This window comes from Giraffa tippelskirchi, chromosome 8 (genome assembly GCF_054371585.1).
Source record: "Giraffa tippelskirchi isolate mGirTip1 chromosome 8, T2T-mGirTip1v1.2.pri, whole genome shotgun sequence".
In the NCBI taxonomy this organism is placed as follows: Eukaryota; Metazoa; Chordata; class Mammalia; order Artiodactyla; family Giraffidae; genus Giraffa; species Giraffa tippelskirchi.
The window spans coordinates 85,965,379-85,979,150 of NC_137282.1; the positions used below are offsets into that span (position 1 = coordinate 85,965,379).

A 13,772-nucleotide genomic window follows, 5' to 3' on the forward strand; every position below is an offset into this window, starting at 1 on the left:
CCTGGTCTTAGTGAGAATCACTGTTGTTTTGCATTAATGAAGAGCTTTGTCTTTTGGAGAAGATCATGTGAAGAATGTATACACTTTAAGGGACCCATGATGAAAGATTCTTGGTTCCATCTAAGGCTTTAATTTGATAATAGCAAAATTTTTCATTTTCTTTATGGTACATATTTAAGGTGTGGTGATTGTAGTTTAGTCACAAAGTCATGTCTGACTTTTACAACCCCAGGAATTGTAGCCTGCCAGGCTCCTCTGTCCATGAAATTTCCTAGGCAAGAGTACTAGAGTGGATTGTCATTTCATTGTCCTGGGGATCGTCCCAATCCAGGGATCAAACCCAGGTCTCCTGCATTGCAGGAAAATTCTTTACCCTCTGTGCCACCAGGGAAGCCATGACAAATTATTCTTGGTTACATCTAAGGCCTTAATTTGCTCATAGCAAAAACTTTCATTTTCTTTATAGGTGAAAATAAATAATGATTTTAATAATGAATTTTACAATAGTACCTGGGCTTATGTAAAAGACACATCAACAGAACACTCATCATCTAGTCAAGGACGTATCCTCTTTTTTCGTTCTTCATCTTCTTCATACGGTTACTCTTCAGATACGAATATACTCATTAAGAAAAAGGTTAGTGTGAAATGTTCATTAACTTTTCCATATTTTGCTGGTTTAAGTATTTCTAGCATTAACAAAAGTATATTTACCAAAAGAATCAGCTATCATTTTTTAATAAGGGCGTAGTATCTTCTTCAAAGAGATAATCCAATATACTTCTTTAAATGGTATAGCTTTTGTCTTATTAATTCTCTTTCATATTGTATTTATTTACACCTTTTATTTTCTCATTATTTGTTCTTATTTAAAAATCTAAAAAGCTTATAACTTTAAAATCTTCTAGTTAAAACTACCCTAAATTTCTAATTCACGATTACTGATGGTACTATAGGTGTTATATACAATTTCGAAAATCCATTGAAGATGTGCTTCTGAAACACTAATACTAGAGTTTTTCAAAGAAGGTGTATTACAACAAAAGATGTTAAAATATTTTATTACTTTGGAGAGACCAACATTTTCATCTGAGGAGTTAAAAGACTTAATTTTAGATATTCTGTTGTTTTGAGATACTATGAGTTCCATCATGGGCAACCCGAATAGTTGAGATGAATTGTACCAGTTGATATATACTTAGTGCTGAAGGATTTTTCAGGCTGATTATCATTCATAATATGCACAATTCATCTCATTCTTAAAGTCAGTAACTTGATAGATAAATCACATAAGCAAGATATAAAGGAATATAGATATTGTTTGTTTTATGACTAAGAGGAAATATGAGTGTAAAACAGTGGAAATATGAGTGTAAAAACATTTATCATATCCATATTATATTATTTATATAACTGAGAATTTGTAAGTTAACTCTGTCTTGGATATCATGAAAAGATGCATAGGAAAGGTTTAAAAGATCTCATTATAAAGTGGCTTACCCTGTGAATACCCCAGTATGAAAGAGAAATTAGATGATTATCCTACTGATAAGATATTGTCAAGATGTGGCCTCTAGGGACATTATATCCCTATCTGTGAAATTATTTAGTAGTTAATGATGCTGATTCTTTTTTGCTAGTTGAGGAGGGCATAACAAGTTTGTCTTGGGGGTTTAACAGTTAGCTATACAACAAGTTATGAAGTCATCACTCAGATGTTATTCCTGTTTGAGATTCCAAAAATTCCTTAGATTACTTCAAGTGGATGGGCTCAGAAGAGACCTCGTTATGCATCAAAAACAAAAATTCATATAGTCTCCATTAATGTAGGTGACTGTTGATGGAGACATTGGACTGGAAACTATTTCTATTGCCTTTTAATCTTCAACCTAAAATGCCTTTTACTCTTTCTTCTTCCTATAGAGTTATCAATTGTTGGTTCTTCAGAACACTGTTGAAGTGGCTCAGTTTATCAATAACAATCCGGAATTTTTACAACTGGCTGAGTCATTCTGGAAGGAACTCTCTTATCTTCCCTCTCTGTATGACTACAGCGCTTACCGAAGATTGATTGACCAGTATGGGACACATTATCTTCAGTCTGGGTCCTTAGGAGGAGAATACAAAGTTATCTTTCCTATGGACTCAGAAAAAGTCAAAAAATTTGGTAGAGTATTAAAAACATTGCTATATATAAGCATTGCAAGGATTTTAATGAGGGAATAACCTGTAGTTAACTTAAACTTTAGAGCTTTAAAATATGACAAATAGTGGTTAAATTGCAAAGGAATCCAAAATTGTATGAATCCATTATACTCTACACAAAATCTTCCAGGCCTTAAGAAAAAGCCTGCGTACTCTTTTGGATAGTATCCTGAAATGAGAGTTAAGTCATTATCATTGTTGTTATCTCTAGAGGGTGTTGATTGGATTTTTATAATACTTTTTGATCTCCCCATTTCTCAGATTAAGTAATATTCCTTGAGGAAAACTGATGAGGATTTTACTAATATTGCAGAAATCAAAATGTTTCAATGAAGTATTTTTTTTATTTGCCTCTGTTCTTTACCACTCACATGCCTTTAAAAACAAATCTGCTCTGAATATCACAAGTTTGCTTACTACCTAAGACTTGTAACAATAGCTTAAATTTATTGATTCCTTCCCATCAGGTGAGTTGTCTATGTCAGCAATGATCCTCACTGCTACCCAGTGAGATGTCCACTAGGGCTCCTGCCCCACAGACTGAGAAATGGAGACTCAGTGCTGTGAAGAGACTCGTCTCAAGGCATATAGATTGTAAGGAGGGCTAACTGGCTCCAGCATCAGCTTAGCTTTATCCTTATGTTATGTTGCTGCTGGAATTGCCTGATTCTTGTTAGAAACTGGGCACCCTACTGAGTTCACGCTTGGTTGATTCCACAGTGAGAGGATGTCCCTCACGAGCTACCACCATGTTGGAGGAGCATGTGAGTCTTAGGATCCATTTCTCCTCTCCAAAGACCTTTTGGCCCTGGTTATTTATGGACCAAGTCCAAATCTTCCCAAACTTCTTCTTAAGCTCATGGCCACACTTACTTCTCTATCCCAATTCACCTCTTCAGTGCCTTATTCTTCAGTCAAGACTTTCTTACCACTTTGGAGGAGAGTAAGACTTTTCAGATGAGATTCAGAGAAGGAATATAGCCTTCTCTTGTGGGTAAACCACAATATTTTTTGTTTTCATTGACTATTTTCCCCCCTTGGGCTTAATTTTTTTTTTTTTTTTTTTTTACCAATTATGGTTCAATTAGAATGTGAACTTCTCCAACCTCAAAGGTTGGAAATGAATGTACAAGTACAAGTACAAGTTTTTGTAGCAACAACAGAGGCAATATTTCTTTGGGGAATTAATCCAGAAAACGGCTTGATCTAAACTCAGTTTTATGATGATTTTTTTTCTTTAACACTTAAAAGAAATGAAGCGGATTTTTTAAAAAGCCTTCTGAGTTGGTAAAAATTTTGAGTAAAAATTTTACTCGAGCAGTTTCTGTTCTTCCCCAAAGTTTTAATTGAAATTAATCAAGGCTCCTGGGATATGATACATACAAGTGTTCTTTAAGAAATATTGAGTTTATTATAATATTGTTAGTAAAATTATATTAAAAATGTATTTCTACTCTTTATTATTTTCTATCCTCTTTTTTAAAATTACATTGGCAAAATTCCAATTGATAATGAGTAGAAATTATAACCATCTAAGATGTCATTGGAAGAAAATGTAGAAACCAGAGATGTTAAAGATGGAGAGACTGAGGCACTAGAACTGGGGTTTTAGGAATTAATTACTATAGAACCAGAACCTAGTTTTTGGTGTCTCTAGTAGGTGGACTGGAGGCCATTGCATATTGACTTTTACCTATTTTCCTTGTGCCTGAGAAGCTGACTGTGGTTGAGTGAAAGATATCAGACTTTGAGGTGTTCAATTTTAGTTCCCTCCGCTATTTCATATATAAATCATCCATGTAACCCCACCCTCTGGTCAAAGATGTTAGAAGCCAATATCGGCTGAATCATTTGAAAGTGAGACAGACACTTGGTGCCTTATCCCTAAATATATGCATGTATCTTATTTTGTTTATAACAAAGATCAAATATTGCTTTTTCTGACCCTTGATCCTTCTAGAGCACTTGAAAATACACACATCATATTATTTTTGATTATATGGCCACAGTGGTAGGAAATGACCTCTTCTCCCACTTTCACACCTGGCATCTGCAAAGGAGATTTTCAACAAATGTGGAAACTAAGCACGTTTAAAATTTTCCCCCCAGATTTCCATTCAGAGGATGAGAGGAAATGTGCTTCCTCACATGTCAAGTTTTTGTTTACATCATCAAAACAAAAATGCACAACGATGGAAGAGGTCTTAAAATCAGTTTCAGGTAAGTGAGAAGGCACAACGATGGAAGAGGTCTTAAAATCAGTTTCAGGTAAGTGAGAAGGCAGTAATTTTCATTACAAGTTTACCTCCATCCCTCTTGTGGTTAATTCCTGGTCTCGACATTTCAGCAGGTGTTCTATTTTGCATTTTTCAAATACTTGGCTATTTTACCTGTGATCTCTTGGTCGGATGTCACGGCAGTGATCCCTCATGCAGAACAGAAGGTTCACTGAGTGTGTCCTGTGCACTGTAACTATGTCCTCCGTGTACACCACCACTATCTGCTGTGAGGATGGTTGGCAAACCAGTCTAGAAAAATGACACCAAGAGGGGACGCTTCAGTTTCACTCTGTAACGTGGATGCTCAGTGCAGGCAATGATTCTGGTGCATGGTGGTGGTGGTGATGGTGGTGGCAGAGTAGGGGAGGTGGTGTGTTGGTCTTTGAATGATTGAGAAAGGAGCTGGCAGGGCAAGCTGATTTAGACCGTCTGGACACCGTGTCAGGGAGTTTGGGTTTCATCCTGATGGCGAGGGATGCCGTTAAAGGATTCAATACAGGGAGCGAATAAATGAAAGATGACAAATATAAAGTTGTAGTGAAACAAGAGGGATTGAAAGGGAATAATCTGATAGGATAAAAACCAGAAGAGATGAGTAAAATGGAAGGTAGACGAGAAGAAGCTGATAGCAAGAAGTGCTAGAGTGAAGTTAAGTAAGAGAAAGTCTGAAGGTTCTTCATTGGATTTGGTGATTAAGACTTAATTGCCTAACATGAAGAGATTTTTAGTGTGGTAGGGATGGAAATGAGACTGTGCCGTGAAATGGTATAAGGCCGTGGAGTGATATTGGGGCTCAACTTCTCTTGGGATGACGGCAGAAATTGGGATGAAGGAAAAGACTGATGCAGGTGCTAAAGTCCTCAACAAGGAAGTGAGGATTCTTTAGCAGATAAATGCAAGGAGGAGGGAGACACTCTTAAGCCAGGCTTTAATTCCTCATTTACTTACTGTATTCATCAACTATTTATGGAACCTATAGTGTCTGCAGAAATTGTTCTAGGCACTGGTGAGGCAGCAGTGAACATGCTAGAAAAAGAGCCTGTCTTTTTAGAGCTGACAGAACAAAGGAGAAGGAAAAGTAGTTGAACAACATGGAGATACAATGATCTGGAAATAGAAATGAAAGTGGGAGCTTTGAAAAGATGTTGACATCAGCCATCAGCTGGGTTGGTGATTAGAAGAAGCTCATCAATTTTATTTTGTCTCATTTTTTCTTTCAGGCTTAACAAACAGGTAGCACTTACAAGGTGCCCAGCACCATTTTGAGTGATTTACAAGAATTAACAAATATACTCCCACCTCAGAGTTGGATGTTCCTCCATATTTCTATTTTGCTGGCAAGGGCAGAGCCACAGAGAGGTTGCCTAAGACTACAGTTGGTGTCAGGCTTGAGATTCCAATGTCTGGCTTCATAGGCTGGGTCCTTCGCTGTTGTCCTGGGCTGATTGTCTAGGGGAAGAGGGCCAGCTGAGCAGAGAGCTCACTGAGGTGTAGAGAGAGAGGCTACAGGCTTAAAAATAAATATGAAAGCTGATTTCTTAGACTCTGTATCTTGTAAACAAGCTTATCAGTTAAGGTGGTAATTCTCACACTTTGGTGTGCGTGAGGATTACCTGGTTAGCCTGTTCAGCTTTTCTCCCAGCTATTTCCTTCTAGATATCCATCTGATATCAGAAATCTGCATTCGTTCCAGGTGATTCTGGTAGTTCAGGGACTGAACTTAGCAATACACTGCTTTAAAAGAAGTGGTTCTATTTGCATATTAAAAATGTAACTAACAAGGAAGATGAGGACACACTCAGATATTTTTATTAAAAATATGAGACTTAATAACTTCTGATTATAAAACTGTAATTTTTAAATTGGTAAAATTGGATGAAATTATAAAATTTGATTAAAAAAAGGAAATGAAAATTAACCTCTGATCAGCAAGTTAGGAATTTCCAGTCATGATCAGTGTAGAAATCAACTACACATGGAGATGAAAGTATATTTCTGAAATTATAAGGCACAGATACGAAAAAAAAGGGATTTGATTAGTATTTGAGTTTTTTAAAACACTTTTTATGTGTTAATGTATGCCTGTTAATTAAAAGCATTTTGCTTATTATAGTATTCCAGATGCAATGAACTTTCCCTCCTGACATTTTCTTATGAAAAATTTCTAATATACAGAAATGTTGAAAGAACATAGTAATAAACACCCATGTACCCATCCCTTATATGTAATAATTATTATTTTGATATATTTATATATATATCTATGTATAGTATTTATAATGTTGAGTGTTTAGCAATACAAAAATATGTATTTAAAATATTTGTAATATTTGCTGAACCACTTGGAAGTTTCAAACAACATGATGTTTCATCCCTAAGTATATACATGTATTTTCTTAGAAGCAAGACAGTCACCTGTGTAACATATTCTTATTACACTAAGAACAGTAAGAATATGAATAATAATCTCTTAATAATTGTCTACTGTTAGGTAATGATTGTGTCTGTTTTATTTTCTCTCTTAATAGATATTGTTTTCAGAGTAATTTTAGGTTCACTAAATGATTGAGCAAAAAGTGCAGAGAATCCCTATATCCCCAACCATGGGCACAGCCTCCTCCACTATCAACATCCAGGCCACAGTGGTCCATTTGTTACAATCGATGAGCCCATACTGACACGGAATAATCACTCAGAGTCCATAGTTTACATGAGGGTTCTGTACTCAGTGGGTTCGGACGAATACATAATGACATGTAAACATTATAGTGGGCTCCCCTGGTGATTCAGTGGTAAACAATCTGCCCGCCGATGCAGGAGATATAGGTTCCATCCCTGGATCAGGAAGATCCCCTGGAGTAGGAAATGGCAACCCACTTAAGCATATTTGCCTGGGAAATCCCATGAACAGAGGAGACTGACGGGCTGCAGTCCATGGGACCTAAAAAGAGTCAAACACGACTTCGCAACTCAACAACAATCCATTATAATTTCATATACAGCAAGTTCACCGCTCTAGAAGTCCTTTAAAGATCTTAAAAATCCACTAAAAATCCCTCCTACTTGGCAACCACAGGTATTTTTACTGTCTCCATAGTTTTTCCTTCCCCAGAATGTCATACAATTGAATGGGTTGTGTTAAAATACTTGATAGATTTTCAATTTCATTTTCTCATTCTCATTTCATTTGTACATCTGAACTTATTTGATTTTTCCTTGTTTAGAAAATGAGGGCAATGTGTTGCGAGGGGTCCCATTTGTCAGAGGGGGACGTTCTGGCTTCGTGGCTGGCCTTAGTTACCTGGAACTGGACAATCCTGCTGGAAACAAATGGCGATATTCTCGCTGGGCAGGATCTGTACCTGATCTTCCCGAAGTCATAAAACAAAAGGTATGTGGTGTTCAGTGCTATGTGGTGGCCTGGATGGGAGGGGAGTTCAGGGGAGAATGGAAACATGTTTATGTATGGCTGAGTCCCTTTGCTGTGCATCTGAGACTGTTACAACATTGTTAATGAGCTGTACTCCAATAAAAAATAAAAAACTAAGACAAAAATAAGAAGAAAGCACCAGAAAGCAGTCATGTTTATTTGCACTGGGAAAGTGAGATTAAATCAAGGTGGTTAAACAGAGAAGGCTGTAATTAGCGTTTTCTGTATCCCGATTATGGTTTGTATAGTGAAATGAATGCATACATAATGGGAAACAGAAGGTTCATTATCTTGTATGTCCATATTTCAGTTGCAAAGGTTAAATGTCTTGTAAATCCCAAGAGAAATTAATGCTAAAATTTGCATTTCTAGCATTTGACCTAAATTTGGTTGTGCTTTCCTGGTCCCTGATTCAGAGGAGTTACAGATTCTTTCAATAGGAAGGTACTTAGGCTTGTCGAGTATTACGCTTGTCAGATCATCTTTCCTCCTGTGCCCATGGTTTATCGGTTCCTGGAGTCATGCAGGTTAGTTCTAAAAAGATAGTCAATTTGGCTGGCAGAATTTTAGGATGTTTTATTGGTATGGTCAGTTCTTGTCTAACACAACATATGTGTTCCTAAAAATCAGAGAGTTAGGCAAAACTGTGCAATAAAGACCACAAGGCTTATGGGGAAAATGGTGTTAGGAACACAACACACAAAAACTTGATCTGTAACACTCATTAAAAAAAAAAAAGACAGGCACCAATAAAAACAGTTGCAGATTTATACATGTTAAATTGTTAAGAAATGCATGAAGTGAAGTGAAATTGCTCAGTCGTGCCTGACTCTTTGAGACTCCATGGACTGTAGCCTACCAGGCTCCTCAGTCCATGGAATTTTTCAGGCAAGAGTACTGGAGTGGGTTGCCATTTCCTTCTCCAGGGGATCTTCCCAACCCAGGGATCGAACCTGGGTCTCCCGCACAACAGACAGACGCTTTACCATCTGAGCCACCTACAACAAATGTGGCACATCACCTTGAAGAGAACCTGAATCTTGCAAGGGTGGAAATGTGTGGTCTTCAAAATAATCTTTTAATAACTAGAAAATGAAGGTCCTATTGGTTTTAAAAAATTTTATGCATTCACACAAAATGCAAAAAATATTCCTTCCTTATCTGGTTCTAGTTTTCCCCAGGTTTGTCTTGTAAAGAAAGTGAGTTGCTTCTTTTACTTGAACAAGAAATAGTTGGAATGAAGATCAGTAGCTTTTGATTTTGTTTTAACGGAGTTGAGCCAAAATGGTAAAAGGAAAATATTCTTACTAAAACTCTGATTACTGACCATGTGATGTCTTTATCTGTGTAGCTAACACCTTTGTATGAACTGGTCAAGGAAATACCCTGTGCCTCTGTGAAAAAGCTATACCTGAAACGGGCCATCGAGGAGTATCTGGATGAATTTGACCCCTGCCATTGTCGGCCTTGTCAAAACGGTGGCCTGGCTGCTGTTCAGGGAGACCAGTGTCAGTGCTACTGCAAACCAAACACGCTTGGTGTGGCGTGTGAGCAAGGAGTCCTCTTAGGGGATCAAGCAGGTCAGTGTGCTGCATTTATGGTGACCACTTCCCCTCTGGCCTCTGAGATCGTGCTTCTTCATGTATAGATAGGCGGAAGTCTCATCAGGCTTTGAAACTGACTCTCCCTCTCTATTCCACCTCCAGATTGTAGCTACTGGGGTCAGGGCCCTTTGCTGTCTCACTGATTTCCCCAACTAACAGAAAGTGTTGGTTGCTTCAGTTGTGTCTGATTCTTTGTGATCCCAGGGACTGTAGCCTGCTGGGCTCCTCTGTCCATGGGATTCTCCAGGCAAGAATACTGGAGGGGGTTGCCAATTCCTTTCTCCAGGGGATCTTCCTGACCCAGGGAATGAACCCGGGTCTCTTGCACTGCAGGCAGATTCTTTACTATCTGAGTCACCAGGAAAAGCCCTGAACTAACAGACCTGCCTTCAATCCTCCACTCTCCATTAGAATAGATTTATCGCCTGAAACATGTTCCATCCTTCCATGGTTATCTCAGTAAAGTTTTATCTTAACTTAGGTCTACAGAGCTTTCGTCTGCACTGACTAACCTTTCTGGTGGGAAGCCTTTGGAAACACCACTGTTTTTATTTTCCATTATGTCCCACCAATTAATCATTCATTCACAAATATTTGTTGAACAACAGCTGTGTGCTCAACAGAGTATTTGGTGCTTTAAGTATTTAGCACATGAAGTTGACTTTATGAGTACACAAAGTATGAGACGATTTGTGTATATTTGTTTTTATATTTATTTATGTGGCTCTTTCATCTCGAAAGTTCATTTCTTAAGGTCAGAACTGTTTGCTTCCTTTATTCTTGGAGCCTGACATAGGGCTTGATTCATAAAGTTACTTAATAAATAAATGTTTGATAAATGAATGAATAGATGACTAAACCATGGTTGCTTATAGACAAGCATCAGGAAAGCGTCTTTGCCTCCTAATATCTTCCCAAGAGACCAGTCAATAAATTAAAATACCACCTCTGTGATTCATTCCTTTGAAGGTTTGATTTACAGCTATTTGCTAAACTGGAAGCTCCCCCTGCTGGTGAGGAATGGAGTAACAATCATAAAACATCAAGCTCTTATTACCTACTATTAATACTGATGACTCAGATGGTAAAGAATATGCCTGCAATGCGGGAGACTGGGCTCGATCCCTGGGTTGGGAAGACCCCCTGGATGAGTGCATGGCAACCCACTCCAGTATTCTTGCCTGGAGAATCCCCATGGACTGAGGAGACTGGCGGGCTACATTCCATGGGGTCGCAAAGAGTCGGACACGACTGAGCGACTAAGCAACTAAGCACACACATACACACAACTCAATTTATAATTGTGGAAGAAAGAGTAAGGAAGATTGGGGGAAATTATTATACAAATTATTTTAGTTTCGGTGTGTACAATACTGAGGAGTGAGTGTTGGGGGCGAGAGGGGAAGAGGGATGTAAGTCACGCAGTAGAAATAGCTGAAGAGCAGTGAACACCCCCTTCTATTAGCAGAAAATAATGCTTTGAGGGAGTGGTTCCTGAGATTAGTTTGTAACTAGGAAAGCAAAGTTCTTAGAATATGCTTCAAATTCTCTCTTCCCTCCCCCAAGGAACATGATGGGGGAAATACTAAAAACTGTGAGACAGGAACCAGCCCTGAGGTGGCAGGTGGCCAGGGTGAGTGAGGAGGTGCCTGCAGGTTAAGAAGGATGCTGACAGGAGGTAGACACACTTCTACTTGCGTATTTCCTCATGTTATGCAGCTCCAACCCTAGGGTTGGCAACTTGGATACCCAAGAGACTATGTTCTTCTCAGGCCCAATCACCGCTTTAACAATAGGACCTTGTGTGCTTTTATTGAGAGACTGTGAGGTGATAAAAAAAAAGAGCCTGGATTCAGCTGTAAGACCGAGTTACAGTCAGGATGTGGCACTCGGCTGCCAGTACAGCACTGGACATAGCATTTAACCATTTGATTTTGGATTCCATGCCTATCAAATGAAAATGTTAACAGACCTCTTGGCTACCTCCATTCATTCTTGTGAGAAGTAAAACAATGAAAAAATGCATGTGGAAGTGCTTTGAAAATAGTTGTAAAATAATACACAAATTTAAGGTATTGTTGCAAGAAGTTTGTTAATGCAATCTTAATACGGACAGTCCTGGTCAGTGTGCAGGGACAGTCTAGCCATTGTGGAAGACCTCAGTGAACAGAGTGAAGGGAGTACACTCTGGATTGTCACCTCCCTCAATAACCACTTAGCAGAAAGCTTAGTATTAAGCTCAGAAATCTTTCTCTCCAAGTGCTCTCCAAAAAATCTCTCTCTTATTTGCAGGAGGGGTGGATGGAGGGTGGAACTGCTGGTCCTCTTGGGGTCCCTGTGTTCAAGGGAAGAAAACAAGGAGTCGAGAATGCAATAACCCACCTCCCAGTGAGGGTGGGAAATCCTGCCTTGGAGAAACCTCAGAAACCAGGCAATGCGAAGACGAGGAGCTGGAGCATTTGCGGTAATGGAGTCCAGACCTCCTGGCAATTACATAAAACTCAATGCCCTCTGCAGAAGCATGGACTACAGAGTGGCTGCTATTGAAAAATTTAAACCCTAAATGATGATTTTATCAGGGAGTGCTTGGTTTTTAACACTGGGGTCAGCTGAACGGGAGAGGCATGTGGGAAGTAAGAATCACTGAGAGTGCCTTGACATATAGATGCCATTCCTCTATTCTTTGGTCTAGATGTGCTCAAGTCGCTCAGTTGTGTCTGACTCTTTGCAACCTTATGGACTGTAGCCCTCTGTCCATGGGGATTTTCCAGGCAAGAATACAGAAGTGGGCTGTATTTCCTACTCCAGGGGATCTTCCAGACCCAGGGATTGAAACTGTATCTCTTGCAACTCCTGCATTGGCAGGTGGGCTCTTTACCACTAGCATCACCTGGGAAGCCCTCATGTGTGTGCTTCAAGTTTTCCTGATGCAGCTGTTACAAAAGGCTGGGGAACTGGGAGGCGGTCTGGCTCAGTGGATGTGAGCAGCAGCTTTGGCATCAAGCAGATCTGCCACCTGCCTGCTCTGAGACCTTGAGCATGTTACTTGCACACCCCTAAAATCAGGATAAAAATAGTAGATACAGTGATAACCGAAAGTTGTCAGAATTAAATGAGGTTAAGAACGCAAAGTAAGTAGTACAATGCCAGGCACATAGTAGGCAGTCAATAACAGTTATATTATTTTCAGATTTACCACCCCCTCTTATTTATTTTCTTTGGATGAAGCATCAAGCACATATTTGAGATGACTAACATCTTCACTGATTAACCCAGTTGTCTGATACCGACTTCCTATTGGTCAGGATCTAGCAAAAGCTATCTTTAAAAATGCTTCATTGCTGAATTGTTCCCCTGGGTTGGAATTCTTTATGGCACACCCCATTCTTTAACACTGTGCTTATTAACCTTTTCTGATCAGGGATTAGCAAACATTCTACAAAGATAATTTGAAGGTCACGTGAGTTGACGAAAATGTAAGATGCTTAGGTGTGTGGTATTAGCATAGGGAGATGGGATGCCTTATTCCTAGGTCTTGGGTGCCTCCAGCAAGAATTCTGGAATGTGTTGCCATGCCCTCCTCCAGGGGATCTTCCCCACCCAGGGTTTGAAACTGCGCCTATTACATCTGCATTGGCAGGCAGGTTCATTACCACTAGTGCCACCTGGGAAGTCCCATCTCTTGGCTGTGGCAGCTGGCAAACATAGGTAATCTGGAAGGAGGAGAAAGCTGCATTCAGGGTACAGATTTCTGGGAAGACGAGGGTCTCTGAGGGAGCCTTGGCCCCAGCGGGTGTATTTCCTCACCCGCAGACATAAAACTGGATGGACAGGAGCCTCCTAAGGAAGCTCTGAGAGAATTCTCACTCTTCTTGGTGCTCAGAAGAGAGAAAATATTCTCTTTCTCCTTAGTACAAAAAGGAAAATTATGCTTACTGCTTCACACTTCTGAGTTTCCTCAGTTGTGACAAGAATATAAGGAACTTAGCTCAGAAGGAGGTGACATTCAGAGGCTATGTGTAAGGCTTCCCTTCAGATTTCATGTTTCTGGAGTGGAGTTAATATTGGTGGAAGAGTGACCTCAGAGGCACTGCTGATAATCATTGCCTAATGATGGATGTCACTCTAAGCATGATTATGATGCCGAAGACTCGGCCTCTCTGTGCCGGTGCTGAATTAAATCTCGGAGACAGTGTTTTGGGTGAAGTAGAAAAGGATAGCTTTATTACTGTGCCAGGCAAAGGAGGACACAGC

At 39.4% G+C, this 13,772-nt stretch overlaps 1 protein-coding gene across 1 annotated transcript in view; it reads left to right on the plus strand.

Annotated features, from left to right (window-relative positions):
- Positions 1 to 13,772, plus strand: part of C7 (complement C7) — a 55,346-nt gene that overhangs the window by 23,022 nt on the left and 18,552 nt on the right. The window contains exons 7-12 of the mRNA XM_081517540.1: positions 467 to 637; positions 1,924 to 2,167; positions 4,315 to 4,425; positions 7,709 to 7,875; positions 9,266 to 9,494; positions 11,811 to 11,982. Of these exons, the coding sequence (XP_081373666.1) occupies positions 467 to 637; positions 1,924 to 2,167; positions 4,315 to 4,425; positions 7,709 to 7,875; positions 9,266 to 9,494; positions 11,811 to 11,982 (1,094 nt within the window). The remainder of the gene's footprint in view (positions 1 to 466; positions 638 to 1,923; positions 2,168 to 4,314; positions 4,426 to 7,708; positions 7,876 to 9,265; positions 9,495 to 11,810; positions 11,983 to 13,772) is intronic.